Raw genomic sequence first — 25,955 nt, 5'->3', positions numbered from 1 at the left:
AGCTTGGTTGTAAACACTGTGTCTGTGCTCCCAGGTTCCACCTTCTTGCTTCACCTGATTCATCTGATCGAAGGTGACTTCAGTCCTCTTACAGGATCCAGATGCTGATGCAATCTCTTGAAAACAGTGTTTCGAATTGAGTGTCACAGGTTTGGAAAATATGCTTGTAACCTTGATTCTGGTGCCTGCAGCCAGTTAGCACCTTAGTCCAATGGATATGCTTGTTTCTCGGTTTCATTTATCGGTGCATTTGTCCTTAAAGAAAGAATTCACTATGCTAGTTTTGAGTAGACCCCTGATAGTTCCAAGTTCTGTCCGTTCGGAAATGCCAATAAATGATAAGTAGCCACTTGTATTCGGGTTCTCCAGAGAAACAGAACCAATAGGAGAGATACGTAGAGAGTACATGTCCCATGGGAATTGTCTCACGAGATTATGGAGACAGAGAAGTCCCATAATTTGCTCTCTGCAGGATGGCGAGCTAGGAAAGCAGGTGGTCGACTTTGTCCAGGTCCACGGGCCTGGTAACAGTGGAGCTAGTGGTGTAACTCCCTCCTTTGAGGCTGAAGGCCTGAGGACCAGGGGCCACTGGTATAAGTCCTGGAATTCGAAGGCCTAAGATCCAGGAGCTCTGATGTCTGATGGTAGGAAAAGATGTATGTCCCAGCTCAGGAAAAGAGAGTTCTGTGTTTCACCGTCGCCTTTTTGTTCCATTTAGCCCCAAAGAGATTGGGTAAAGCCTGCCCACCTGGGGGAAGTCAGATCTGTTTACTCAGCCTACTGAATAATCTCTTCTAGAAACAACCTCATGGATATACAGAGATGTTTTACCAGCTATTTGGGCATCCCTTAGCGCAGTCCAGTTGACACACAAAATTTTAACCAGGACTCCGCTAAACGGGACTATGCAACTCAAGTGGCATGGCTACCAGAAGGGACATGTGCTCAGTCCTTAAGGGTGGAGGCTGTAGAACGCGACTCCAGGTTTGGGTCCTTCAGCCTCAGCCCACCTGAGCACTTAAATACATCTGAGGGCGGATACGTTGTTTACTCAAGGGCAATAAGATATTTACTTGCCCTTAGGCCACTCTCTCAAAAAAAGGAAACACAGTGTTTAATGTCTTACTACATTTGGGAGATATGTGTATGATAGTCTGAAGAGGAGATACTCAGAGCTCTTTCTTCTCTTTTGAGAACAAGACTCTGGAGTCTGTGTTTTCGCTTTCTCTCCTGGTACCCACGGCAGAGCAGAACTCTGAGACGGCTGGACTTGACGGCCAAGCCTTCCTTGGTGGCCCTTGTTAACGTTTTTCTATGACTCTTTCTTTCATTGCATTTTGAGCTGTGATGGCTATAAGCCATTTTGATAGAAGGATAGAAAATGTTATCTCCCTGGTGCCTCATGGTAGCAGAGCAGTACCTTGAAATATTACAAGATCTTTCCTACATGATTTCTTCTCAGTTCCGGTGTTTATCTACAAAGTTGATGTGATCCTCTGATACGGAAAACTTATGTTTAGATTGGATTCTTCTGTGCATGTACCTGGATTGATCTTTGGCCTTGGAGAAGAATAGTAAGCTCTGACCGTGCTGTCCCTTCTTCCCTCCCTCAGAGTCAGGAATGATTCGAGCCTAGTAAGGCTGTGTCCCCAAGGTCTTTCGAGGGTACTGTGTCCAACAGGCAACTCCTTGTGGGTGGAGGTGGACTCGGCAGGATGGAGATGCCCCTGTAAACTGACCGTGTGGAAGGCTGGAAGGCAGGCCATTTTGTCTGGCGGACCACGTCCCCTCACGCTGCAGGCTTTGTGTCCTCACACCAGTTGTTTTTGCAGATATATCTGAATTATACAGTAAACCTGTGGTATTCCTATAACTCTTACCCTTACTATCGCCATGTTGTGGAAATGTGTGAGAAGTTTCTTTAAAAGGTATTTTCTTAAGCTATCTAGTATACAGATATTAGCCATTGCTACTTCCAAGATTTGTGGAAAATCCTGATTGGACATTTTGGCTTTATTTATTTATTTATTTAAAAAAAATTTTTTTTTTTTTAACGTTTATTTATTTTTGGGACAGAGAGAGACAGAGCATGAACGGGGGAGGAGCAGAGAGAGAGGGAGACACAGAATCGGAAGCAGGCTCCAGGCTCTGAGCCATCAGCCCAGAGCCCGACGCGGGGCTCGAACCCACGGACCGCGAGATCGTGACCTGAGCTGAAGTCGGACGCTTAACCGACTGAGCCACCCAGGCGCCCCGGACATTTTGGCTTTAGAAAACAAGAATTTTGGTTTGATTTCATCTGACTCTGAATCTAGATCTTTCGTTACTTGAAATTCAAGCTCTCAAGAACAAAGCAGTTAAAAATTTGCAGGGAATTCCCCAATTATTATCTCTAGTGAATTATTTTGACTTTGCAAAGTTGTTTATTTGATGGTATTAATCTTTATATCTTGGTTCGTTGCCTTTGGCCTCTGTCACATAGGCGATCATGGTGGAGGGACTAGCAGGGCTTGTTTGGAGGGCTTTGGGAGCCCTGGAGGTATCTGCTGGGAGCTTGTGAGGGACTGATGGGGCAGAGTTCTTTCCTGTGTGATGCAGGTGAGTTTAAAATTGTTGTTGTTCCCATCTTGGGTTGGGGGCCTGCTCATATCGTATACAAGATTCCTCACACCCGTCCTGTTGGTCGTTTATGAACTCCGACCACTCCCTCCACCCCCACCCCCACTCCTTTTGTTTTTACATATTGTGTTAAAATGTTTTTTTCCAGTGATACCACGACTGGCCCTAGGAAAGACTCAGATTGGCTGTTTAATCAATGAAAGTACTGCATTAATAACCATGAAAGATCTCTAGGAATGGAAATTTACTTCTGGGCCTTGGATCTTGCATTTATATGAGATGGTCGAATTGTGTGCCGCCCCTAAAATGAACCAGTGTCCCTTCAACAGCAGCCTCCTGTTCGCCTTCCTTTCCCCCTAGACGCCCCCCCCCCCCCTTTGCCAGCCGTCTCATTCTGAGTGTTTTACTTCAGTTCTGACTTTGTAGTTCATTAACTCTCAGTCCGTTGTCTGACATTCGTAGCTCTAGAAAGCCCCCTGTTTTGCTCCCAAACACCCACTAGGCTGTTGGTCTTTTTTCCAAACCCAGGTGGGGATGGGTTTTGTCCTCAATTAAACTATTTCCTTAAATATACATACATCCGTCCCTTCAGAGAAATCCAGGCCAGTGATGGGGAAGAATCCATAATTTAACCCAGAATCAGCTACTCTCCTTGTGTGCACAGTCCCTCCTTGAAACCTCACTATGAGCATATTGGGTGCGCTGCTCCTGGGTGGTATTTTTTCCTTAGGGCTGGTACTTCCTATAACCTGCAGTCAGGCAGGCGGGCAGGCAGGCAGGCAAATCTCGCTCTAAAGATAAAATGGTGGGAAATAATTTACTTCCCAGTGAGCTCTTCGCTGTATTCAGAAATACACCCCAGGGTGCCTTCACAGGGGAAGCTCTCCCCACTTCCCTCTTTACTCAGCGTTCTGTTTAAAATGTGTCATTTATAACCACTTTGACCTTTGTGGAATTGTACAATTATATCACTAGTTGGTAATGAGGCCTATTTGTTAGAAATACTTGATATGCTTCTCAGATTGTTGCAGAAGTAGAGATTCTTCCCCCCTAATTTGCCACATGATTTATTTTTGTATTGCTATTACTAGCTTAATTTTGAATCTGAGAAAAACAACATATATAAGTGACCTCTTATAGCTTGACTCCTATCTTCGTCTGTAAAACACTGGTAGTAACACCCAACGTTTGTTATTTTTTATTTTTTCCAAGTTTATTTTTGAGAGAGAGTGTCAGCGCAGAGCCTGACGCAGGGCTCAATCTCACAAACCGTGAGATCGTGACCTGAGCGGAAGCCAAGAGTCGGATGCTTCGCCCGAGGAGCTCCCTGGGAGCCCCCCGCCCAACATTTATCGAGAGCCAGTCCTGCTGCTCTTGCCCGTTTGTTTGCTCCTCACGGCCGGGTGCGGTACAGGTGGTGGAGTTTCCCATCGTGTCCCGTGTCCTGTGCCACAGAATTGAGGCTTGGAGAGGTCATTTGCCCAAGTAAGTCGCGAGCCCTGATTCAGACCTCGGTGATTTGGGCTAAATCAGACGATCTCTAGGTTGGCTTTTGCTTTTAGTTTTCTGTGATTCTGAGCAGAAGTCTTTTTCTAGTGAACGGTGGGAAGAACATGCAGACTTCCCACGGTCAGTGTTTGAGCCGCACCTGTGTGTGTGAGTGGCCTTGGGAGCACTGACTGGTCGGAGGGGTGCGCTCCGTTCCCTTTTGCTGTTCCTCAGCGCACAGTCACTTCTGGAGAAGATGGCATTTTAATTTGTAAAAACCTCTCTAGTAGGGTACTGTTAGCGGATGCCATTATGTTGATGTAGAGAAGACAGGAGGGACTCTCCCAGTGTGGCTTATTTATCTACTGGTTTTGTCTGGGGACGAAACCTACATGTAAGTGTATAAAATGGAATGCGACCCTAGAAATCATCTCATTCCCTCCCCTCACTTGTCAGATGCCAGGTGACTCACTAAGGTTGCCCCAGCTGACTAAGTGATTGCAGACAGGACTAGAAGGCTCGATTACTTAATTTTAGTCTAGTGCCCTCTGAAACGACATACTGCTTCCCTCTGGATGTTTGATCGTTAACTTCCCGGCCTATTTAGGACGATTATGTCTATTAGAGCTACTTATATTTGTTCAGAACTTTTGTTAACTGTGAATCTATCTTTTGTTGTGTTGTATCCAGAATTAAGATTCGGAGGCCTTTTTTTTTTTTTGACACAATGCTGCCACTCCCTGGTTACTAGATAGTACTGCATTATGAAATCCAGCAGGGTTTCGGCTGCCTTTGTAAGGTCTCTTATTAGGAGTCGTAAATCTAGGCACAAATATACCAGAGCAGTAAGACAGACAGAGAGAGAGAGAGAGAGAGAGAGAGTGTGAGAGAGAGAGAGAGAGAGCGTGTGTGTGTGTGTGTGTGTGTGTGTGTGCGCGCATGTGGCCATTAAGTGTGCCAGGGTCAGAATTTAATATAGATATTATACCTCGAAAGGTCCCCAGAATCACTGGCTTGGTGTTCTGAAAAATAGACATTGTATGATTGCCACTTCTGGTACCTTTGAAAGCTTACTTCGGTTCCCCTTCTGGTTTTCAGACATCTCAGATGTGTTAAAGAAATGCGTAGAAGCATAGATTTCAGAACATAGTTGCTAAGACTGCCGGTAGATCTGAATTCCTTTGAGCCCTGTTAAGTAGTTCATTACTGTGAGCATTGAGGCATCCCTTCGTAGCTCAAGGACTGGAGAGCACTGTCCTGGTGAAGGAAACCACATTCTGGTGAAGAAATAGCTCCTACGGTTCTCAGCGGAGTTCTTGAAATCTTTCTGTGAAGCTCTGGTGAGCATCAGCTGCCAACAGAAACCGTTGCTCTCTTGAGCGCCTACTCAGTTCCAGCGCGTTTCCGTTCCTCTCGTTCTTTCGATAGTCCGTTGGGTAGGTTTCAGTGTTCCCATTTTGCAGAAAAGGGGAGATCAGAATATGATTAACACGCCCAGAGTCATACAGCTAGGAACTGGTGGAGAAGGGGTTTGAACCCAGTGGTGACAGGCCTCACTGTGTTCGTATTTACATTCCATGTTCCCCACCTGGTAGTGCTTAAACTGGGGTTGTTTTGGTCACCGTTCCAGTTTAGCTTTCCGTAAAAAGGACACTGTTAGACCATTGGTTTTCCACTGGGGGGTAATATTGTCCCCTCAGGGGACATTTGGCAACGTGTGGAGATATTTTTTGCTCATTACGATGAGGGGGAGGGGTGCCACTGGCATTTAGTGTTTGGAGGCCAGGGGTGCCGCTCAGTATCCGGCAGCGTGCAGGACAGGCACCCACGCCAGACTTCCCTGGACCAAATGTCAGGAATGCTGAGGGTGAGAACCCCTGCATTAGGCAGTGCATTACCCCGAGTTTATCCTTGAGTACCTGCAGACAGGCTCCACCCCTCCCCTGCTTCGTCTCTTTCTGTGAAGATGCCCTCATCCTGGCTCTGCTGTTCATGGCTGGGCCCCGGGAGGAAACTGGTCTCCTGGCTGCTCTCTCGTGACCCGGTGTGTTGTCCCTCACTGCCTGTGTGCTTGGTCAGCAGGGCAGATAGAGGACCTCGCTTGTTCAGAGAGAAACCCACTTAAAGGCCACGTTGAAGTCAGAATCCGAGTTCCGTCGGGACCGTGCAGGAGGTTCTCCTGTGCTGCGTGCATGTGGGCCGTGGGGGTGCGTCCTGCACTTGTTCTGTCTTTTCTCTGGCTTTGTGTCTTCCCCAGATCTCCTCCTTTGCCTGGAAAGAATCCATTGAGGTCTTTCCCACTTTTCCCCCAGGTCAGATGTTACCTCCTCCACAATCCTCCGCAGGGAGTAATTGCTCTTGAGGATAAACTTGCGTATGTAACATTTACTCTTTTTATGTAACATACTGATTCGTCCTCATTTTCCCACCTTTCGTATAAACAGTATAGAATGTAAAAGTGAAAAATGGATAAAAACTGAAAAGTACCCATTATGTAGGGTTATTCTTTCTATACAGTCTCTTTTTTTCAAATCAGTAATGATGCCCTATTTTCGTAGGCCTATTTGGCACAGTTAATTACACAGTACGGATCTTGGTGTTTATGATACTTACTTTGGAATAGTGCTTCTTCGCATTCAAGTTCATCAAGACTTTGACAGTGCTTTTCTTTCTGGTCATTTAAATAGCTTTAGTATTTTTCAGTAAAGGTTTTTTGTTGTTTTTGTTGTTTTTTTGCCTTTCTGGCCATTTAGTGAAGACTATATACATACCTCTTATTTAAGCAGAAAGCAGCTTGCTTCATTAAAGAGGCTCCTTTGACATATTTTAGGACTTAGTCATTTCCTTCATAAACATGAAGCATGTCCCAAATTTTAGCTCTCTCATTTCTGACTCACCTGCTGACTGGTGACGGGAAGGTAGACGTTGCTAAGGGGAATGATACAGCAGCATTCATCTTGGGGAGGTCTCTGAAGCCCCCACCTGGGTTAGGAATTACTTTATGAGGCCATGGGAAGCCTTGGTGCACTGCCGTGTTCAGAGGTCTCACGACCGAGGTGTACCAAGACAGTCTCCCTCAGGCTGTAGCCCCATAGCCTTCAAATAGAAGGGCAGTGTTTCATCCTTTATGCTTTGAACGGAAGCATAACCAGGAACAAAGTTGACTTCTGGGCATAACATGTTTCAGTGTCCCACAAACATTTAGGGGCCCCTGATCATCATAGAACTCATTATTATTCACAAATATTTATGTACAAGTTCTGTTCTCTGGAAATCGGAAGACAATTAAGATAGGGTCCCTGCTCCGTGGACTCCTCGTACCTTCACCACCACCCATAGTTTGCTGTATTAGTTTGCCTTGTAGCGATAACGTGGATGGGGATGTAATTAGTCTGGGTGATTGGCACACCTTGGAGACATGACTTTGTGCCAGGCCTTGCACGGTAAGGTTTTTCTAACTTATTGCCTTTAAAGGCCTTGACACTGTGCTAATGCAGTTTATAAATACTTACCAAAATGTTGAAGAATTAAGATAGAAGAAGGATGTATTCGTGTAGTTTTGTATAGTTAATGCTAAATAAAACTATACTATTGATTGAATTAATCAAGCTGGGGGGAGATTTATAGGTTCAAGTTTGGTCTCCTTTGGTTTCCTGGATTAAGGTTTTGAGCAGTAGGGTCAGAGGGATGCTAAGGCTGGGATTAAAAATAATTTTGACCTTATCATTGACTTCTGTATTTTTGTGGCCCTGTGGTAATTGTGAGTCTCCCTCTCTGCCTCTCCACCTGTTTACAGGGGCTTTTGATCATGGGTATGGTATACAGCTGTGGGCACCCGAAATCCTGTTCCTAATGCTGTTAGATTTTCCTTTTCAGAGTAAGAGGGACCATCTACTCATGAACGTCAAATGGTACTACCGTCAGTCTGAAGTTCCAGATTCTGTGTACCAGCATTTGGTTCAGGATCGGCATAACGAAAATGGTAAATAAGTCCTTCTGGTTTGATTCTTACGTTTTCTAGCTTTGGACAAGGTTATTTCTTAAAACATTCATTAAATGGAGATAACCACTATGAAAAACTTTCTCTAAAAAAGCTTTTCATAACTGAGAGCATTACGGGAATGTTTATTTGTTTATTTATTTAGTTTTGCTGAGTTCGTTCATTATTTTTGCCTTAAAAAAACCCCAAACAACCAGAGAGATACGCCAATAACATCTTCCCCTTAAACTTGGACTAGAGATAGCTCTTCTTTGGAAATAACAGTAATTTCATTTCTAAAATTCCTTTTTCTCCCCTAATGATGAGCTAATAATACCGAAAACATCATGATTCCGTTTTATTTCTTTTCTCCTTTTCAATAATCTCTATGATTGAACTTCTCTGCATCCAGGGCTGTGAACTTCAGTTTTGAAAGCATAGCTTTCCTGAAGGGTTTGCAATTCAGTTTGCGTCTTAACTTTCAGAATAATCAGGAAGGTAGTTCAGAGATTCTTAGTTTTTCTTGCTCTGGCATTGTAGTTTCTACCCAGTAACTCTGTTGACATGTGAGATACGCACATAAAATGTGTATTGTGTTTGTTCAGATGTGTATAATCATGCATTTTTACTGAGTTTTCAAGTGTTGGGCCTCACGCTTAACTGATTCACATTTGTCACCCATTAATCATATGAGTTAGAATTTGTCACTACCCACTTTCAGATGAGGAAATCGAGGCACATGAGATGCTCAAGGAGTTGCCAAGGCGACATGTCTTCTCAGCGGGCCTGGCCAGGCTGGGATCCAGCTGCCCCTACTCTTCCTTTCCCACTCGTCCGCACTGCTTCTGAGTCAACAAAGCGTAGCCAAACAGTTTTGAGGAATGATGTTCTTTTATAACTCATTAGGCTTTTCTTCCTTGAAAACTATAAAAATTTCTGTTAAGGCAGTTAAATTATGGTTCCTGATTAAAAATAGTAACTTGGTTATTTTTTTCTACAGAAACAGTGCAATTTCACTCCATCCTGGAATATTTAGCAATAAGAAATTAAACAGGATCATTAATTATGTCAGTAATTTACACGTTTGCTAAAATGTGATCATTGTTTCTTCTGTTTTTTTCTTCGTTTTTTCTTCGTTTTTTCATTAATTGCTTAATGCATTTCAGCAAACTGTGGGGATTTAATAAGGGTGTAAAACACATCCAGCAAGATACTTGTTTCCTGTTATGCCTGCCATACATTATTCCTCCTGACCAGACCTGGTTATTTATTGTACTTTCTTTAGTGGGAGGTGAACCTGAAAGAAAAATCTAGCAAAAATTTTCCTAAATGTTTTGGGAGGCTCAATTTTAATATCCTCTCAATTAATTTTTTTGACAGACTCTGGAAGAGAACTTGTCATTACAGACCCGGTCATCAAGAACCGAGAGCTCTTCATTTCTGACTACGTTGACACGTATCATGCTGCTGCCCTCAGGTGAGCGCCAGAGACATGGTCTTTGCTGTGAAGGAGCGGCCGTCGAGCATGGCGGGTCGAGCAGCCTAAGCCATCTGGGTCTCTTTTGATAATCATGATATTAATCAGACTACTCTTGTGGTCTCAGTACAAGTTAGTACAGCACCATTCACTCCAGTGTTAACTTTGTGGATGATTGGGATTTCAGAGGTTACCTGTACCTTCACTAATCTGTGTGGGAGAAAAGAAACCAATTTAAGAAAAAAATTTTGACGCCCTCTCTGTAGTTTTGTATCTTTGTGTCCTCAGTAGTATGCTGGTATTGAAAATTAGTATCCCGGCACTGGTTGCTGAAGTTCTTAGGGTGACATGATGGTCTGCAGATTATTTTCTCAAGAATCAGTTACTTCCACTAGAAAAGGTGGAGAGATGGGTGAAACAAATATGGCAGCATGGCTTGAGAGTCTAAGCAAGGTTTATAGGAAGTTTTAGCAACCTGTTTATTCTTTGAATTTTTTGTATGTATGAAAAATTTCCTACCAGAAAGCTTGGCGTTAGGGAGAATATATTGAAGATTTTATTCTGAGGAAGGAGGTAACATTGCAGATACTCTTAGGTAATTATGCCAAAGAGTGACCATAAGCCCCTACTTTGCACTTTCTGGCGTCTTCTGTCCCTTTCAGGAAAAGGTGATATATGCGTGCGTGTACACACACACACACACACACACACACACACACACACACACACACACCTTCATCCTGGTATATTTCGCATGTATGTGGAAGACTGTGGGCTTCTTAAGTAGTAGAGGAAGTAAGACAAGTAATAGTTTTGTAATTCTTTCCCAACCAGAAAGAATAAAGTGGTGAAAGACTACTTTCTTTGTTAAAGAATAGAAAAAAAAAAAGTCATAGGGATTTACTTGCTTTTAACTGAGCTATAATGAGATCCAATAATTTCTGCATTATGTTGCTCAAATGGCGTTCAGTGAAACCATCTGGAGTCTCCTGTGCAAAGCTATATAGCTAAAGCCAGTTATTTCAAGGCGAATTAGTAGCAACTTTTAGGGCAGGTTTGGGTCAATGTTTTGGGCCAGAATATCTTTCCTATGATCTCCTTCGCAGCTACTCAGCTCAGCCATTGTAGGGCAACAGTCATAGGCGACAAGTAAATAAATGAGGTGCTGTGCACCAATAACTATGGACGCTGACATTTGAATTTCATTTAATTTCCACGTCAGGAGATATTATTCTTCTTCTGATTTCTTTTTTAGCCATTTAAAAATGTAAAAGCTATTGTTTGTTCTGCAACTGTATAAAAACGGGCATTGGGCCAGATTGGCCAATCCCTGCTGTAGGGGAAGGAGCGAATATGGTTAGATTTGGCTTTTTACAAGACTTTAGATACATTTAGAGAATTTCTCTGGTGTTTTATCAACGTCTTCCAAAGCTCCCAGAAGCCTTTCGTGTCTTTGTGGCAGTGACTTTGCAATCTTAAACTCGAACACTGAATGAAGCAAGTTAATGGAAGTTTGGATAGATGGATGGAACCATTAAATTGTTGGTGAAGACAAGTGGCTTGATCTTGAAATACTTTCTTATCTTGATATATATGCTTCTCCCCTCCTATTTTCATCTTGTGTCATTGGTTGAGGTAAATGATTTTAAAAAACGTGGAGTTAAAGTTAAATAAAGATGTGACAGGGCGACTGGGTGGCTCAGTCAGTTGAGTGTCTGACTTCGGGTCAGGTCATGATTTCCCGGCTTGTGAGTTTGAGCCCCACCCCGGGTTCTGTGCTGACAGCTTGGAGCCTGGAGCCTGGAGCCTGGAGCCTGGACATGCTTAAGATTCTGTGTCTCCCTCTCTCTCTGCCCCCTCCCCTGCTCATGCTCTTTCTCTCTCAAAAATAAACAAACATTAATAAATACATATGTGAGACACATAACGGTGGTTATTCAATGTGTTTTGATAGATTTACTGGAAATGAATATATTTGAATATTAGCGGCTATTCAGATTTGTGGAATCATTTTATACTGTTTTACCCTTTTTAGAAGAACCAGTTGTCCCACGTAATTCCACCTGGACCTAGTAAACATACTTTTACTGGGTTTCCAGTCAGATACTTTCTGGAGATATGTAATTGTGTAGTCACTGTCCCTTCCCTGGCCACCAAAGGGCTGGAATGCTATTGGTAATTCCTTATCTTCTTTTCACTGTGTATGTGACCAGAACCCTTACGGACTAGTCTTTTCTTCCTGTGGTATTTTCTTTGAAGTGGTCATAAAGTGGTTGCATTCTAGCCGTCGTCTCAAATTTGATTTTGTTAGCTTCAAATAGAACCTCTGTGTATAACCTGACAATTGGATTTTTTTCCCCAAAGATTGCGGATCGTAGTGGTCACACAGTTATTGAATGATCTGGCCTAGTAGGTGCTTAGTAAATACTTGTGGCTGGCTTGACGTTTGTCTGCATCTGTATTGCAGACAAACTGCATTTGTCTGACATTTGAGCTCATCTGTATGGTTCTTACTGTTACTACTTAGTAATCTCGCCAGGCTCTCAGCAACAGAGCGCTTCCTGTAAGATCTTTTCCCATAAAAGCAGATTTCTCCCCCAGGAATCTTTATTGTTCTCTTTCATTTTAGCAAAACTAGATTAATTTTAAAATACAGTGTGGGCTGGGGAGATGAAACTTTAGTTTTTTCTTCCACTTATTTCCTGCCCAGTTATCCACAGGAAGAATTTTTCTTCCTCTATAGATATCAAGCAGTTCTGCCAAAAATAAATTCAGCTTTGGGGGGCTTGCGTGGCTTAGTCGGTTAAGCATCTGACTTTGCTCAGGTCATGATCTCACCACTTGTGAGTTTGAGCCCTGCATCAGGCTCTATGCGGACAGTTCAGAGCCTGGAGCCTGCTTTGGATTCTGTGTGTCCTTCTCTCTCTGTCCTTCCTCTGCTCACACTCTGTCTCTCTTTCTCTCAAAAATAAATAAACATTTAGAAAAGTAAAAAATAAATTCAGTTTTGAAAGAGACAAAATAGTTTGTAGGAACGTGAAAAAGGGTCAGATGAATGTAGTGGCAAACATGGAAGAGAAAAAAAGAAAGAAAAAGACTGATAGCGTTAGTGCTTAGCACCCTTCTTGTCAAAGATCATAGCGCTCAGCTCAGTGGGCTCCTGGGACCCGTAATTCTGAGGTGGCTCCTGCCATGGCAGTTCCCCAAGGAGGAAAGTGCTGCAGTGCTTTCTCTCTTTCAAGCTGGTGTGAGGGTCAGGTGATAAAGGGGGAGGGAGCGCTTTGTCCTCTAGCCCTCAAGAATCAGAAGGGAGACAGAATTCCTCTGCAGTCTGTTTTCTGTAAGATGAGCATTTCCTTCCCCAAACGACATTCACTCCCAGAGGGACTGTGGGACCGTTCGTTACGGAGACCTGTGTTGAGGTCCAGCACCGCTGCTTGGCTGCTGTGTTTTAAGTCTTGCCTTGGCCGTCCCTCATCCCTGCCTTTCAGGCTAAGTTTCTCCGGCTGTTTGTTTTCTTTTCATTACATTTATCAGTAGCCATATGGTGCAGTTAGTATCCTGAGAGAAGTAGTTTTGAGTTCTCCCCAGTAGCTAAGTATTTTGGGCCCATGCTGGTATGATAGAAAAAACACCAGACTACGACGAGAAGGCTGCAGTTTGAATCCTGGCTCTGCCACATAGTTTTTTCACCAAGGTCAAGTTTGTTAAACTTTTGAGGCATCCTTTTGACAAGCTTACGCAAGGCCGCGTGATTAAGTGACGGAACCCTGAAGCAAACACACATATTTTGGTCCTACATCCAGTCAGATAATGGATGTGAAAGGGTCTCTCAGAGTGCCTCACACTCAGTAGCATGGGGTGTGCTTACGGTCATTGAATCTGAATTGGGTTCTTTTTTTTTTTTTTTTTTTTTTTTTTGATGCTTATTTATTTGAGAGAGGGAGGGAGAGAGAAACCGAAGGAGGCTCCAGGCTCGGAGCTATCAGCACAGAGCCTGACACGGGGCTCGAACTCACAAGCCATGAGATCATGACCTGAGCCGAAGTTGGATGCTTGAGCGACTGAGCTACCCAGGTGCCCCTGAATTGGTTCTTAAAGCAAAAAAGGAAGAAAAGAAAAAATGCAATTAAACGTAGTTCTGTACCAAGTTATTGATGGTACAATTATTCAGCATCCATTTATTTTACTTTTCTGTGGCCTCTTGGCTGGATTGACTGGCTGTTCCGATTACTTCGGGTACGGGAGGGAGAGTTGAGCTCCAGGAGCCACCTTTAGAAGCTCCGAGAATGAGCAGATAAACCTGCTCTGAGAACAAGCAGATAAATTTTATTACGCTAAATAAAAATTATAGCTTGCAGTTTGTTTGCTATGTTACTTCTTTTTCACCCTAAGGATCATGTTTTATTGATGATCAAAGAAAGGATCTAGAGAGATTGCTTTGTGATTGGATTGTGAGCATGTGACCTGGGCAGCATTTTCAGGTTTACTGTGTACCTGTAACCGTGAATTCCCAAATATCGTAAATGTCTCAACGACTGAAGGGCTGTAAAAACATGGGGAAAAACATGTCCTCAGGTAGGGCAGGTGCCAAGCTGTCATCTTGGCTAGGAATTCGTCTTCCTAGGAAGACGTTTGACATATAGGAATATGGGAACATATAGGAATATGTTCTAGAGTGAGTTTTCTGGAGCCTTTCCCAGCCAGAAAACCCTAGCCTCGCTCTGCAGGGCTTCTAATCTTCCCCTTTTCATCCTGAATTAATTGATCTCTTCACTTTGTTCTGGGCAGCTAGGGTTGTACATGCAGTGATTGATGCAGACTGAGTACATCTCCACGCAGTTCCCCAGCCATTTTTGGCACTGACACAACTCCTTTAGCTCCTGTGGGTCCCCTGAAGAGTGTCCGGACGCCTCAGAGCATTTAGTTTTACAGTTCCAGGGTTCATTTCCTGGCTTTGATCAACTGTTGTTTTAATATGTAAAATAACTTCGACCTACAGCATTTTTATTGTTTTGTCCGTATGTGCTTAAGTACTTCATTAGACACCATAGCTTGATGGTCATTTTATTCTTTCTTTCTTTCTTTCTTTCTTTCTTTCTTTCTTTCTTTCTTTCTTTCCTCCCTTCCTCCCTTCCTCCCTTCCCTTCCCTTCCCTTCCCTTTCCTTCCCTTCCCTTCCCTTCATTCTTTCCTTCATTCCCTTCCTTCCTTCCCTTCCCTTCCCTTCCCTCCCCTTCCTTCCCTTCCTTCCTTCCTTCCTTCCTTCCTTCCTTCCTTCCCTCCCTCCCTTCATTCTTTCCTTCCTTCCTTCCTTCTTCCCTTCCTTCCTTCCTTCCTTCCTTTCCTTCCTTCCTTCCTTCCTTCCTTCCTTCCCTTCATTCTTTCCTTCCTTCCTTCCCTCCCTTCATTCTTTCCTTCTTTCCTTCCTTCCTTCCCTTCATTGTTTCCTTCCTTCCTTCCTTCTTCCCTTCCTTCCTTCTTTCCTTCCTTCTTTCCTTCCTTCCTTCCCTTCCTTCCTTTCTTCCCTTCATTCATTCCTTCCTTCCTTTCTTCCTTTCCTTCCTTCCTTCCTTCCTTCCCTTCTTTCTTTCCTTCCTTCCTTCCTTCCCTTCATTCTTTCCTTCCTTCCTTCCTTCCCTTCATTCTTTCTTTCCTTCCTTCCTTCCTTCCTTCCTTCCTTCCTTTCTTCCCTTCATTCTTTCCTTCCTTCCTTCCTTTCTTCCTTCCTTCCTTCCCTTCATTCTTTCCCCTTCCTTCCTTCCTTCCTTCCTTCCTTCCTTCCTTCCTTCCTTCCTTCCTTCCCTTCATTCCTTCCTTTCCTTCCTTCCTTCCTTCCTTCCCTTTCCTTCCTTCCTTCCTTCCTTCCTTCCTTCCTTCCTTCCTTCCTTCCCTTCATTCTTTCCTTCCTTCTTTCCTTCCTTCTTTCCTTCCTTCTTTCCTTCCTTCTTTCCTTCCTTCCTTCCTTCCTTCCTTCCTTCCTTCCTTCCTTCCTTCCCGTGTCCTGGCGCTGCTAGCTGGGCAAGGGCTCTGAGGTGCTGGGAACACCCAGCTGAACAATATACTCTCTGTGCCCTTGGATACTTCTCAGTCTTTTAAAAATTCTTTACGTGGAGCTGCTTTTAGACGCACAAAAAGTTGTGAGTACTGCGTTTCCATCCATCCCTCCCCCAGTCTTCCTCAGTGTTAACATCTGACAGAACCCCTGCGTGGTTATCAGATCCAGGAAATTAGCATTAGTACAATACAGTTGAACTGAAGACCCTGTTTGAATTTCACTAATGTCTTAATTCAAACTTCTGTAACAAAATAGCACAGATTGGGTGGCTTAGAAACAACAGAAATTTATTTCTGACAGCTCCGGAGGCTGTTGGTCTGAGATCAGAGTGCCAGCCTGTTCTGCTGAGATCCTTCTGGTTTGCACACTGCCGACTTCTTGTATCGTCACATGGCCCAGAGCAGAGAGGGAAGGCAGGTTTCCTGTCTGACAGCACAGGGTTCATTTTATTGTATCTCTTTTTGTACCTTCTTTCTTCAAAAGCGAAAAACTCTGCTCTCATTGTCGAAATATATTTACTTATTTTTATTCGCTTCAGGAATACACATAGTTTTAGAATTTGTAACCCATGTCCCTGTGAGAAACAGATTTACTGACTAAATTTTTGTCTTTAGCCATGTAATCTATAGGCAAGACACTGTCTTCCAAAGTCGTTTAGGTCAGTTCTGCTCTTGGATACCTCTGTAAGTGGCCGTGTTCTCTCTTTGTACTACGGTTAGGTTCACTGTTAGACTTTGCGCTCCACTTTTGGTCCCTCCTGGTCGGTAGGGACTCTTGTTAATTTTTGGATGTGCGAGGGCATGCGGACTATGGCTGTGGTTCTGACGGTCAGGGCTGCAGACAGATACGTGGTTTTCAACTCTCTTACACGCTCCCATCCCCATTTCTTTCCTTCCCGCCTGCTCTCCGTAACTGCTCGCCTTACTTCTTAGTTTTTCCTTCCTGCACTTTTTCATTTCAAATGAGCAAATACATAGCTGTTTTGTTATAGCCTCTTCTGTCTTGTATGAAGAGTAGCATGCCATAGCTACTCTTCTGCGTTTGCTGTTTTTACTTAACGTTACACCTTAGAAACCGCTCCGTATCCGCTGATGGAGGTCTCCGTCATTCCCTCTCGCATGGAGCTCTGCTGTGTGGGCTTTGAAGGTGTTTCCAGGATGTTCCAGTCATAAATGACGCTGCAGCCGGTGTCCTTGTGCATGTGTATTTCCTCATTGTCAGATGTGAATCTTCGGGGCGGATTCATCGGAGAGAGATTTCTGGGTTGAAAGGCTTATGTGTAGGTGGTTTTCCTCCAGAAAGCAAATACCACTTTGCATGCCCTGTGTCCCTAGCAGCATGTGCTGTCCTATTTCGTTTTAGTTGTGCCAGTCTGATAGGTGAGAAATAGGATCTCGGTATTGTTTTACTTTATTTTGCTAACAGTGAATGAGTGTGAGCATTTTTTCATATATTTAAAGGGTGTGTGTGTGTGTGTGTTATCTGTTCATGTCATTTCCTTTAGGTTTTGTTTTGTTTTATTTTGTTTGTTTGTGTGTTTGCTGTTTGGTCTTTTGTCTCTAAAAGTTCTTTAGCATTTTCTGTTGTGTGTGTCGCAAATGTTTTCTCCCACTTGCTGGTTTTCTTTTATGGTTTTAAAAAAATTCTGCAAAGCTTACTGTTATCCAGTCAGAGTTGTCAGTGTTTTTCATTTATTCCCTGAGGACGGAGTCGTGGCTAGAAGCCTCTCCCTGTACCTGACCTACTGAGGCCTTGTGCCCAGCTGTCCCAGCACCGGGTATTAACAAGCCTCTCTCGCGCTCCCAGCTCTCTCAGCACATGGACCGCCGAGTCTGTTTCTCCTCAGTGGCTCGAGATGCCACCTTTGTCGTGTCTCATTTTCCTTGTGTGTCCTAGACTCGTTAGTCTGTTGTCTTGTCTGTCTGGGTGCCGCCGCCGTGCTCTTTTAGCTGTGGAGGCGTCTTAGTATTTTTTGCTGTGCCACTGATAGTGTCCGCTTTTCTCAGTTATCTGTTTTTCGTGTGCATCTTCGTAGCAACCTGTTTCAGTCTCTTAAATAGCTTGTTGATATTTGTATTAGGATAGCATTGAATTGATAGATCAATTCTGTGGGGAAATGCCATGTTGAGTTCTTACATCCGAGAACAGGGGACGTTTTTCCATTTGTTCATGTTTACTTTGGTGTCTCTCAGGAGCGTTTAAGAAGAATTTTCCGCATAAAGATGTTCCCATTCTTGTCACATTTATTTCTGTGTATTTAATCTTATAGGCATATATAGAAACCGCTATACCCTAATAATAGAGAATATGCTTTTTTCAAAAGTGTTGATTTCTTTATTTAGAGAGCACGTGTGTGAGTATGGGAGGGATGCGGAGAGGGGGAGAGTGAGAGAGAATGAACCCCCAGCAGGCTCTGCACCTTCGGTGCGGAGCCCAAAGTGGGGCTTGATCTCACGAACCATGAGATCATGACCTGAGCAGAAATCAAGGGTCGGATGCTTAACCGACTGAGCCACCCAGGTGCCCCGAGAATATGCGTTCTTTCTTTGTACCTTGGCATATTCTCAAAAATTGATTGTATGTTAGATCATAAAGAAAACATTCATGTGAGTAAAAGGCAGTAAAACCAGAGTTTAAAAACAAAAACCAGAAAGGCCAGAATTTCACTTGGAAATGTAAAACTTCTGTTTCCTCACTACAGAGAACAAACTGGTGGTCGCCAGAAGGGAGGGGGCTGGAGGATGGGGGAAACAGGTGATGGGGATCAAGAGGGTGCTTGTCCTGGTGAGCACTGAGCAGTGAATACGATTGTTGAATCACTGTACCCTGTTCCTGAAACTAATATAACATCGTATGTTAACTATACTGGAATTAAAATATAAAGCTTAAAGAAAATAAAACTTTAAACAACCTCTGAGCAGAAGAGGAAATAAACACTGAAATTAAAGAAATTTTTAAAAACAACAGGAAAAATACTATGTACTAACATCTATGGCATGCATTTAAAGCGCCGATCAAAGGAAAACTAGTGATACTAAACACATCAACTGCAATGAAAAAATGAAATTGAACGATTAAGTTCCCAGCTTAAATGATAAAAAGAGCAACAAATCAATCAAAATGCAATGATGTGGAGCTCAGTGTATGTAGAAGAAACGCTTAAGACCACCGCGTGTAAGAGCGGACAGGCGGGGGGGTCCACGTGGAGGTAATGGAAGTGGTTACACTTCGAGCAACTCTTGGGGAGACCGTGGAGGGATATTCTCAAAGCACCGTAAATGAATCAAGAGGAATCCTATAAAATGTCACATAACCTATAGGAAGGCAAGAGAAACAGAATGAAACACGGAAAAGAAACTTTAGAAAAATTCTATACCTGTCATGAGTCAAATGGCTTACAGCTGACAAGACACTGACTCTGTCTCAAAATCTTTCTTTTCCTTTGTTTTCAGGCAAGGGTCATAATAAAAGCTGTAGGCAGGCCTGTGGCTGTAAGCCTTCTGTACGTGTCTGTGTCCCTCTTTCCAGGCTTCTCTGACGTTTGCGTGGCCCTGGGGATATACAGAGACTTCCCCGGTTATGAATAGTTTTGATGGAATGAATTTCTGGGCCAGGTTTCCATTTGTAGTCTCTCCTTGTAAGGCGGCTCTCTTCTCCTTCATCCCCTTCCGATGCCCTCCTCCCACCAGCCGGAGCATTTGTCAGACCGCGCGGTGCCCAGGGTGGAACGGTGCGGCCACCACCCCAAGGACTACCGGAACGATTATCCTACAGGAAGCCTTTGTTACTGATGAATGAGAGGCCCCGGGAATAGGGGGCTTCCCAGTCTGTAGTCATGTTTCTGTTAATAATGAAGCATCACATTAGAAGTAGGGTGTATAGGACTTCGGAGGCTCCGAATCCGCTATTTTGGTAAGCTGGTAGTGATGGCGACTTCCTCTTAACAGTCTCTCCGGCTTCATTCCACAAACACTGCCAAAGAACGTACCGCTTTTGAGAGAGAAAAAGAGCAAGATGAAAAGAGTGCTCTGGAGAAAAAAAATACTGAATGCTTAAAATGCTACTCTCTCTCTCGCTCGCTCTCTCGCTCTCTCGCACACACACTTCAAAACGTAACCTCCCAGCTTCAGCAAGAGGCAACAGGAAAAATATTTCAAAATGGAGGCCAACCAAGGTGGGCTTACCTGCTCTGTCTTCGGCTCTGCTCCGTACCGGATGGCTCGTTAGCTGCCAAGAGCAGCAGCTTTAATCGGCCGTGGCTACGTGCTACTGAGTCTTACTGTTTTATTTTACCCTAATACTTTAAAAATGTTTATACGGTAAAGTACACATTTTAAGTTTACATTTTTGTAAGTTTTGATAAATCTGTTTGACCCTTAACAAGGCAGGGAATATTCCCACCAGCCCAGAAAGTTCCCTTAAGCTACTCTCCTCTCAAAGCCTCCCCCCCTGAAGCAACCACTATTCTGATTTCTCTCACCATAGATGAATCTTGCCTGTTCTAGAAATTCATTCATATAAACGGAATCATACGGTCTGTGCTTTCTGTGTCCCTGGCTTCTTTTACTCAGAATTTAATGTCTGAGACTTTTTCTCTTGAGGTGCTATGTACCAGTACTTCTTTCCTTTGTATTGTTGGGTAGTATTTCATCTTCAAACATACAATGATTTGGGGCGCCTGGGTGGCTCAGTCGGTTGGACGGCCGACTGCAGCTCAGGTCATGATCTCGCGGTCTGAGTTCAAGCCCCACGTCAGGCTCTGTCCTGAGCGCTCAGAGCCTGGAGCCCGCTTCTGATTCTGTGTCTTCCTCTCTCTCTGCCCCTGCCCTGTTTGCTCTCTGTCTTTCTCTCTCTCGAAAATAATAAACAATAAAAAAAAAATTAAAAAAAAACACAAATATACAATGATTTGTTACCCACTTCCTTATTGAAGGACATTTGGGTTGTTTCTAGGCTAGTATGAATAAAAGCTGTTATGAACAACAACAAAAAAGTACAGAGAAGGAAACAAAAATAAAAAAGAAATTAATGAGGAATAAAACAGTAAAACTAATTAATGAGATCCTGAAAAAATTTTAATATCTCGTTAAAAGTGACATTATGACCAACTGGGATTTATTCCAGGAATGCAAGGTAGGTTCACTATTAGAGACTCTGCTAATATCATACACCATATTATTAAATCTGAGGGGGGGAACCTCCATATTTCCAAAGCAATGATTATGTCTGAAGTTAGTATCATATTTAATAGTAATACCTGAAAGACCTTTCCACTGAGATCAGGATCAAGGCGAGGGTGCCTGTTTCCATTACTTTCCACATTGCGTGAGAGGTTCAGTATAATTGGTTTTAAGAAAGGATAGAAAAGAAGTAAAACTGTGTTTATTTGCAAATAACAGATAACATACCTGGAAAGCCTTAGAGAACCAGTGATTAAACTGTATCAAATAATAAAGAATGCAGTTCGGTAGTGGGATATGAAATTGATATACAAAAACCAGTACCTTTCACGCAGTCACATAGAAGAGGACATACCAGTGGGTGACCTCATTCATTAGTTTACATGCTTATTTGTCAGATGATGTGCTTCTGTTCCTGCTGCTTCAGGCTTTTCCGAAACCATTTGTGCTGCTGTCCCCATGGAACATTTGGCAGTGTCTTTAGAAACTCTTAATTGTCACAGTGTGGTTTGGGGGTGCGATGGGGTAGAGGTCAGGGATACTGCTAAGTACAGGACAGTCCCTGACAACAGAGAACTATGCAGTTTAAAATGTCAATAGTGCTGAGATTGAGAAACTCTTTCCTAAAGAAAACACTTGATTTCCAATGTCTGTGTTTAGAATTGCGTGTTGGCAGTGTTTTTATAGGCTCAATGAATACATCGATTAATTACTTAAGTTGAAGGGTAAACTTGAATGTGAATAATAATGAAGAATAGTGAAAGAGGAATCACTTTCCTTTAGTTAGGGACAGTGATGGAAATAACTTATTTTGTGTAGCACTGAATAGTATATAAAGTTTCATAGACTCCTTGTTTGATCTCCTCAATAGGGATTAGTATAATAGGTGTTCTTATCACTGTTTAACTGATGAAGGAACTAGCCTATTTTTTCTAGGTGTCAGGGACTAAATCATGTCAGATGGGTAGTTAGTTTCAGAGTGAGTGTGTTGTTTGTTCATCTGTAAAAGTGATCTTTGCTGCTTTTTCTTTTCTGGAAGGTCATTTTAGTTCTAGCTACACACTAGAGGGAAAAGTCCTGGGTATGCAAAGTTGATTCCTAGTCCGTATTCCTAGTGTAGCTTGTTACTTACAAATAATTGCTTCCCATGGAACTTTCCGCGGTGATGGAGATATTATATAAATGTGTTGTTCATTTTGGTAGCCACTAGCCTCATGTGATTATTTAAATTTACATTAGTTGAGATTAAATAAAATTTTAAATCCTGTTCTCTTCAGTTGGACTAGCCTAGCCACATCTCAAGTGCTCAAGAGCTGTGTATTATGTTACTGGTAGTTCTCAAAGAAATGTCAATAAATCTCAAGCACTTTTGTTAAATTGTTAAAATGGAGGTTGTTTGAGCCCCATCTTAGTGTCTGCCTATCACTGAGGTTTTGGTCACAGTTACTTAAGCTCTATTGGAAAGGAGGACATTGTTTTTCAGTTCCTTGGTGGGAAGCGAATGAATGTCATCTCCAGGTTGCTATTCCTCGGCTAGCTTCTTTCTCTGACACCTTGGCCATTAGCTGGTGTGTATTTGTTAACGCACCAACTAACGGAGTCCTTATGAGAATGGAATACCTACCTGGTCAAGTGGTAGGAGTTCATAGCCCCGGAAGCATATGCACGTGCTGTTGATTCTCCGGTTCCATCTACTGTAATCGCAGCCCTTGGCTTCCACTTGATGTTAAAGTTCCCTTCTGTGACCACGAAGGGAGTTGCTGAAAACCCCCCTGCCTCCTTGGGAACGCTGGAAATTCTCCCAACGTGTGTGTGCGCGTGCGCGCATTTAAGGAGTTTGGTGGTATTACAGAGTTTTCAGCTACATTTTTGGTTTTAAATTGTGTTGGTAGATGAACCTGGAAACCTTAATGCTGTTTATTTGCAGTATTTTTGTGGGAAAGTGTTTTTCCAACCTACGATCTTTGAATGTTATCTGAAAATTTGGGAAGTGTGTGTTTTTATGTATTAAAGCCCATCTGTATACTTAAAAAATTAAAGTCTCTCCGTTTTAATTTGCAAGTCAGTTTATTTCTTGAACATTAAAAGAGAAGAAAAATATTTGACAGCTATACATTTTGGCTTATAGTAAAGTAGCAGGAAGAAAAGTCCCATTTTTACGGTTTGGAAAGGCTTTAGGTGGTTTTTTTGGTAAAGTAATTTAACTATGGTTTATTTTTCCTGTTGTGTCTAGTTTCATATCCTTTTATCATGGTCCCACCCTCAATTTACCTTTATGGTTTAGTTGATTTTACTCCATGGCTAAGATGCTGAGGTACAAGCAGTGAAATTGTGAAGTTGGTTGAAGCAGTCCTGACACAAAAAATAAAATGTTGGACGTTTTCTGAATTGATAAATATGGAGTCTGTAGCCATATTCTACGTGTTTTTAGAGTAATGTGGATTTAGTTGCGTCTTCCCCTGCCTCTTTCCCTCCAATAGTGTTTTGGTTTGCACAGCAGTTGAGGGTAATACTAATAATGTATTTTTTACATTTGTTTGTTTTCAGAGGGAAGTGTAACATCTCCCATTTTTCTGACATATTTGCTGCTAGAGAGTTTAAAGCTCGAGTGGATTCATTTTTCTACATATTAGGCTACAACCCTGAGACCAGGTAAGTGAGTCACTTGGCCCCACTCAGTGAGAACTTCGCTTTTCTATGTGCGTGCGCGTGCGTGTGTTTGCACATTTGGGCATGTGCCAGTAAGATGAGAAAAAACAACTTCAGAACCCAAAGTGAACCTCTTTGGAAGGAGTTCTAATTAACGTCATCGGCGTCTAAAGTGGCTTATTGTTCGCTCTTGATTTTATTAAGAAGAAAAGGAAAAGTGAGAAAATTTGGGTGTAGAGAGGCAAGGTAAAGATGTGTGTTTAGCTGATCTGTGTTTTGAACTTACTGTGAATTGGCAGATTATTTCCCTAATGCACATTGTGTCAAACCTTTCGTGGTACCATATTGAACACACACTAGGATGTTACGGAGAATGTGCTGGTTAGTCGTTTGTTTTACTCATTTAATAAAACCCCAGGAACACTCACAGAAATATCTTTAGTAAGACAACTGGTATGAGACGGATCCATGCAGTTCTCAACCATCTTGGTAAGACCTATGTAACAGGTAGAGTTATTACTTTTAAAATGAGAAACAATAGAATCAAAATTTAATACAAAAAATTCCTAGTGTCTGTAATATAGTTTAACTTAGCACATGGAAGAAGTTATTTAAGAGCATATGCATTCATTTTTATCCTGTATCAATCATGCAACTACAGGGACTACAGATGTAAAAAGTACAGGAATGTTAGCAGATGATCAGGTTGTCAGTGCTTGGGACATCTGAGACATAATCTCTAGATACGAGAATTTAGAAAGAAATAAAAGCTGCTTGGCTGAAGGAAGTTAGTGGAAGAACTACTTGCAGGGTAATTACAATGTAGGTATTTTTTAGTTTTAGTGAAAAACTTTTCCTAGAGGATGCTGAGAAATTATATGTAAAAATTAGAAGGTTACTGTTTAGACAGTCTAGGATTAATGAAAGGCCACGTGTTCTTTGTGGTCATTATAAGAAGCTGCGTAAAGCTCTAGTGAGGCATATATGTTCGTGTCTGTCTCTTTGCATTTTGTAGACGAGAGCTACAGGGGTGATAGTGTACTGAATGGTCACCTTTTTTACTTACCTTTATTTTCTTTAGAAAATAGTAAATTTGAGCTTTTATTTTCTTTTTCAAAAGTAAGCCCTGTTCCAGTGACAGAGAAGCTGATCCGTGATACTATTTTAAAGCATCCTGTATTTCAGAATGTTTATTTTTACATATGCATTTATTTTTTTTAATTTTTTTAACATTTATTTATTTTTGAGATAGAGACAGAGTGTGAGCAGGGAAGGGGCAGAGAGAGAGGGAGACACAGAATCTGAAGCAGGCTCCAGGCTCCGTGCTGTCAGCACAGAGCCCGACGTGGCTCTCACAAACTGTAAGAACTCACAAACTGTAAGATCGTGACCTGAACTGAAGTTGGACGCCCAACCTACCGAGCCACCCAGGTGCCCCTAAATATGCATTTATTGACTGCCTGATCATTCCTTGGATTTCTGTCTAGATACAAAGGAGGCCATAATTTCAGTGATGCCACATTTATTTTACTATTTGGTGGGTAGTTGTCACATGGCACGAGCTAGATTGTATCACTGAATTGACTAAATAGCTTTTGTGTTTTAAATGATTAGCTCTTGGGTTCGTAACAACCAAGTTTATTTTTTACTAGTTTTGGTTATATGTCTGTTTTTACTGAGTGCTTATTAAAAGTGATATTATGCAATTTAACTGTGTAAGTTAGAGACTCACCCAGGTTCTGGTCTCATTTTTCATTGGGTGTTGCTGGCAGTCATTCAGAGTGATTCTTCCCATCGGTTAGCTTTTAAAATCTGGCGGAGGTATGCCCTAGAAGGATGTTTCTCTCTCGTCTGAAAAACCAGTACAAGGACATGCCCATGGCGGTGCGTTAGCAGGGTCTGCGTCCTGGGTCACTTCTTTTACCGCTTTGACTTCCTGGCTGCCATTTGTTCATTTCTGTGCTTGTGTTCTCCTTGTCCAGCCTGTGCTTGATGTGTTGTAGGCTTTTGAGGGGAGGTAGATGAATTAATTGAAGTGAAAAAATACTTGAATTTCTATTTATAAGTAAAGACGGTAGCAGATCTCACGCTCCTCATGAAGTGAGCGTAAAGATTTGCCCTAGCTCCCCGGGTTCCCCCTGAATTCCACGTTATGCTTCTGAGGGGTTGGCTGTGCAGTTCCCGCAGCTGCTTGCGCGGTCACAGAGGGTGTACTTGAAAAGGAGTGTAGAAAACTCTGTTTTCCCCACCTGGCTTTTGTACGAGCTGGTCCTTAGAATGCTCTGGCTGCATGCCCTTGCAGAATTTACCTCTGTTTGCGTCTCGGTTTCAAGGCTCTGAGGGATGGGGCTGTGGGAAGAGTGGGCTTTGGTGGGCTTCTCCCCCATGTGAATGAGCGGGCCTAGCATGCCGTCTGGCTGCATTTGCTCTGTGCTCTTAGTGCCCGGGGCCATCTGAAGAGGAAACATCAAACCGTTTTCTGTCTGTGAGAGAGACCACGTGTGGA

General features: G+C 42.7%; 1 protein-coding gene across 5 annotated transcripts in view; it reads left to right on the top strand.

Moving 5' to 3' along the window:
- Positions 1-25,955, top strand: part of RERE (arginine-glutamic acid dipeptide repeats) — a 423,275-nt gene that overhangs the window by 244,130 nt on the left and 153,190 nt on the right. For all 5 annotated transcript variants that reach the window (XM_042949976.1, XM_042949978.1, XM_042949977.1 and 2 more), the window contains 3 exons: positions 7,984-8,089; positions 9,467-9,563; positions 23,348-23,452. In XM_042949976.1, the coding sequence (XP_042805910.1) occupies positions 7,984-8,089; positions 9,467-9,563; positions 23,348-23,452 (308 nt within the window). The remainder of the gene's footprint in view (positions 1-7,983; positions 8,090-9,466; positions 9,564-23,347; positions 23,453-25,955) is intronic.

The sequence above is a fragment of the Panthera leo genome, chromosome C1, assembly GCF_018350215.1.
Source record: "Panthera leo isolate Ple1 chromosome C1, P.leo_Ple1_pat1.1, whole genome shotgun sequence".
In the NCBI taxonomy this organism is placed as follows: Eukaryota; Metazoa; Chordata; class Mammalia; order Carnivora; family Felidae; genus Panthera; species Panthera leo.
This window is presented reverse-complemented; position numbering and strand designations above follow the sequence as displayed.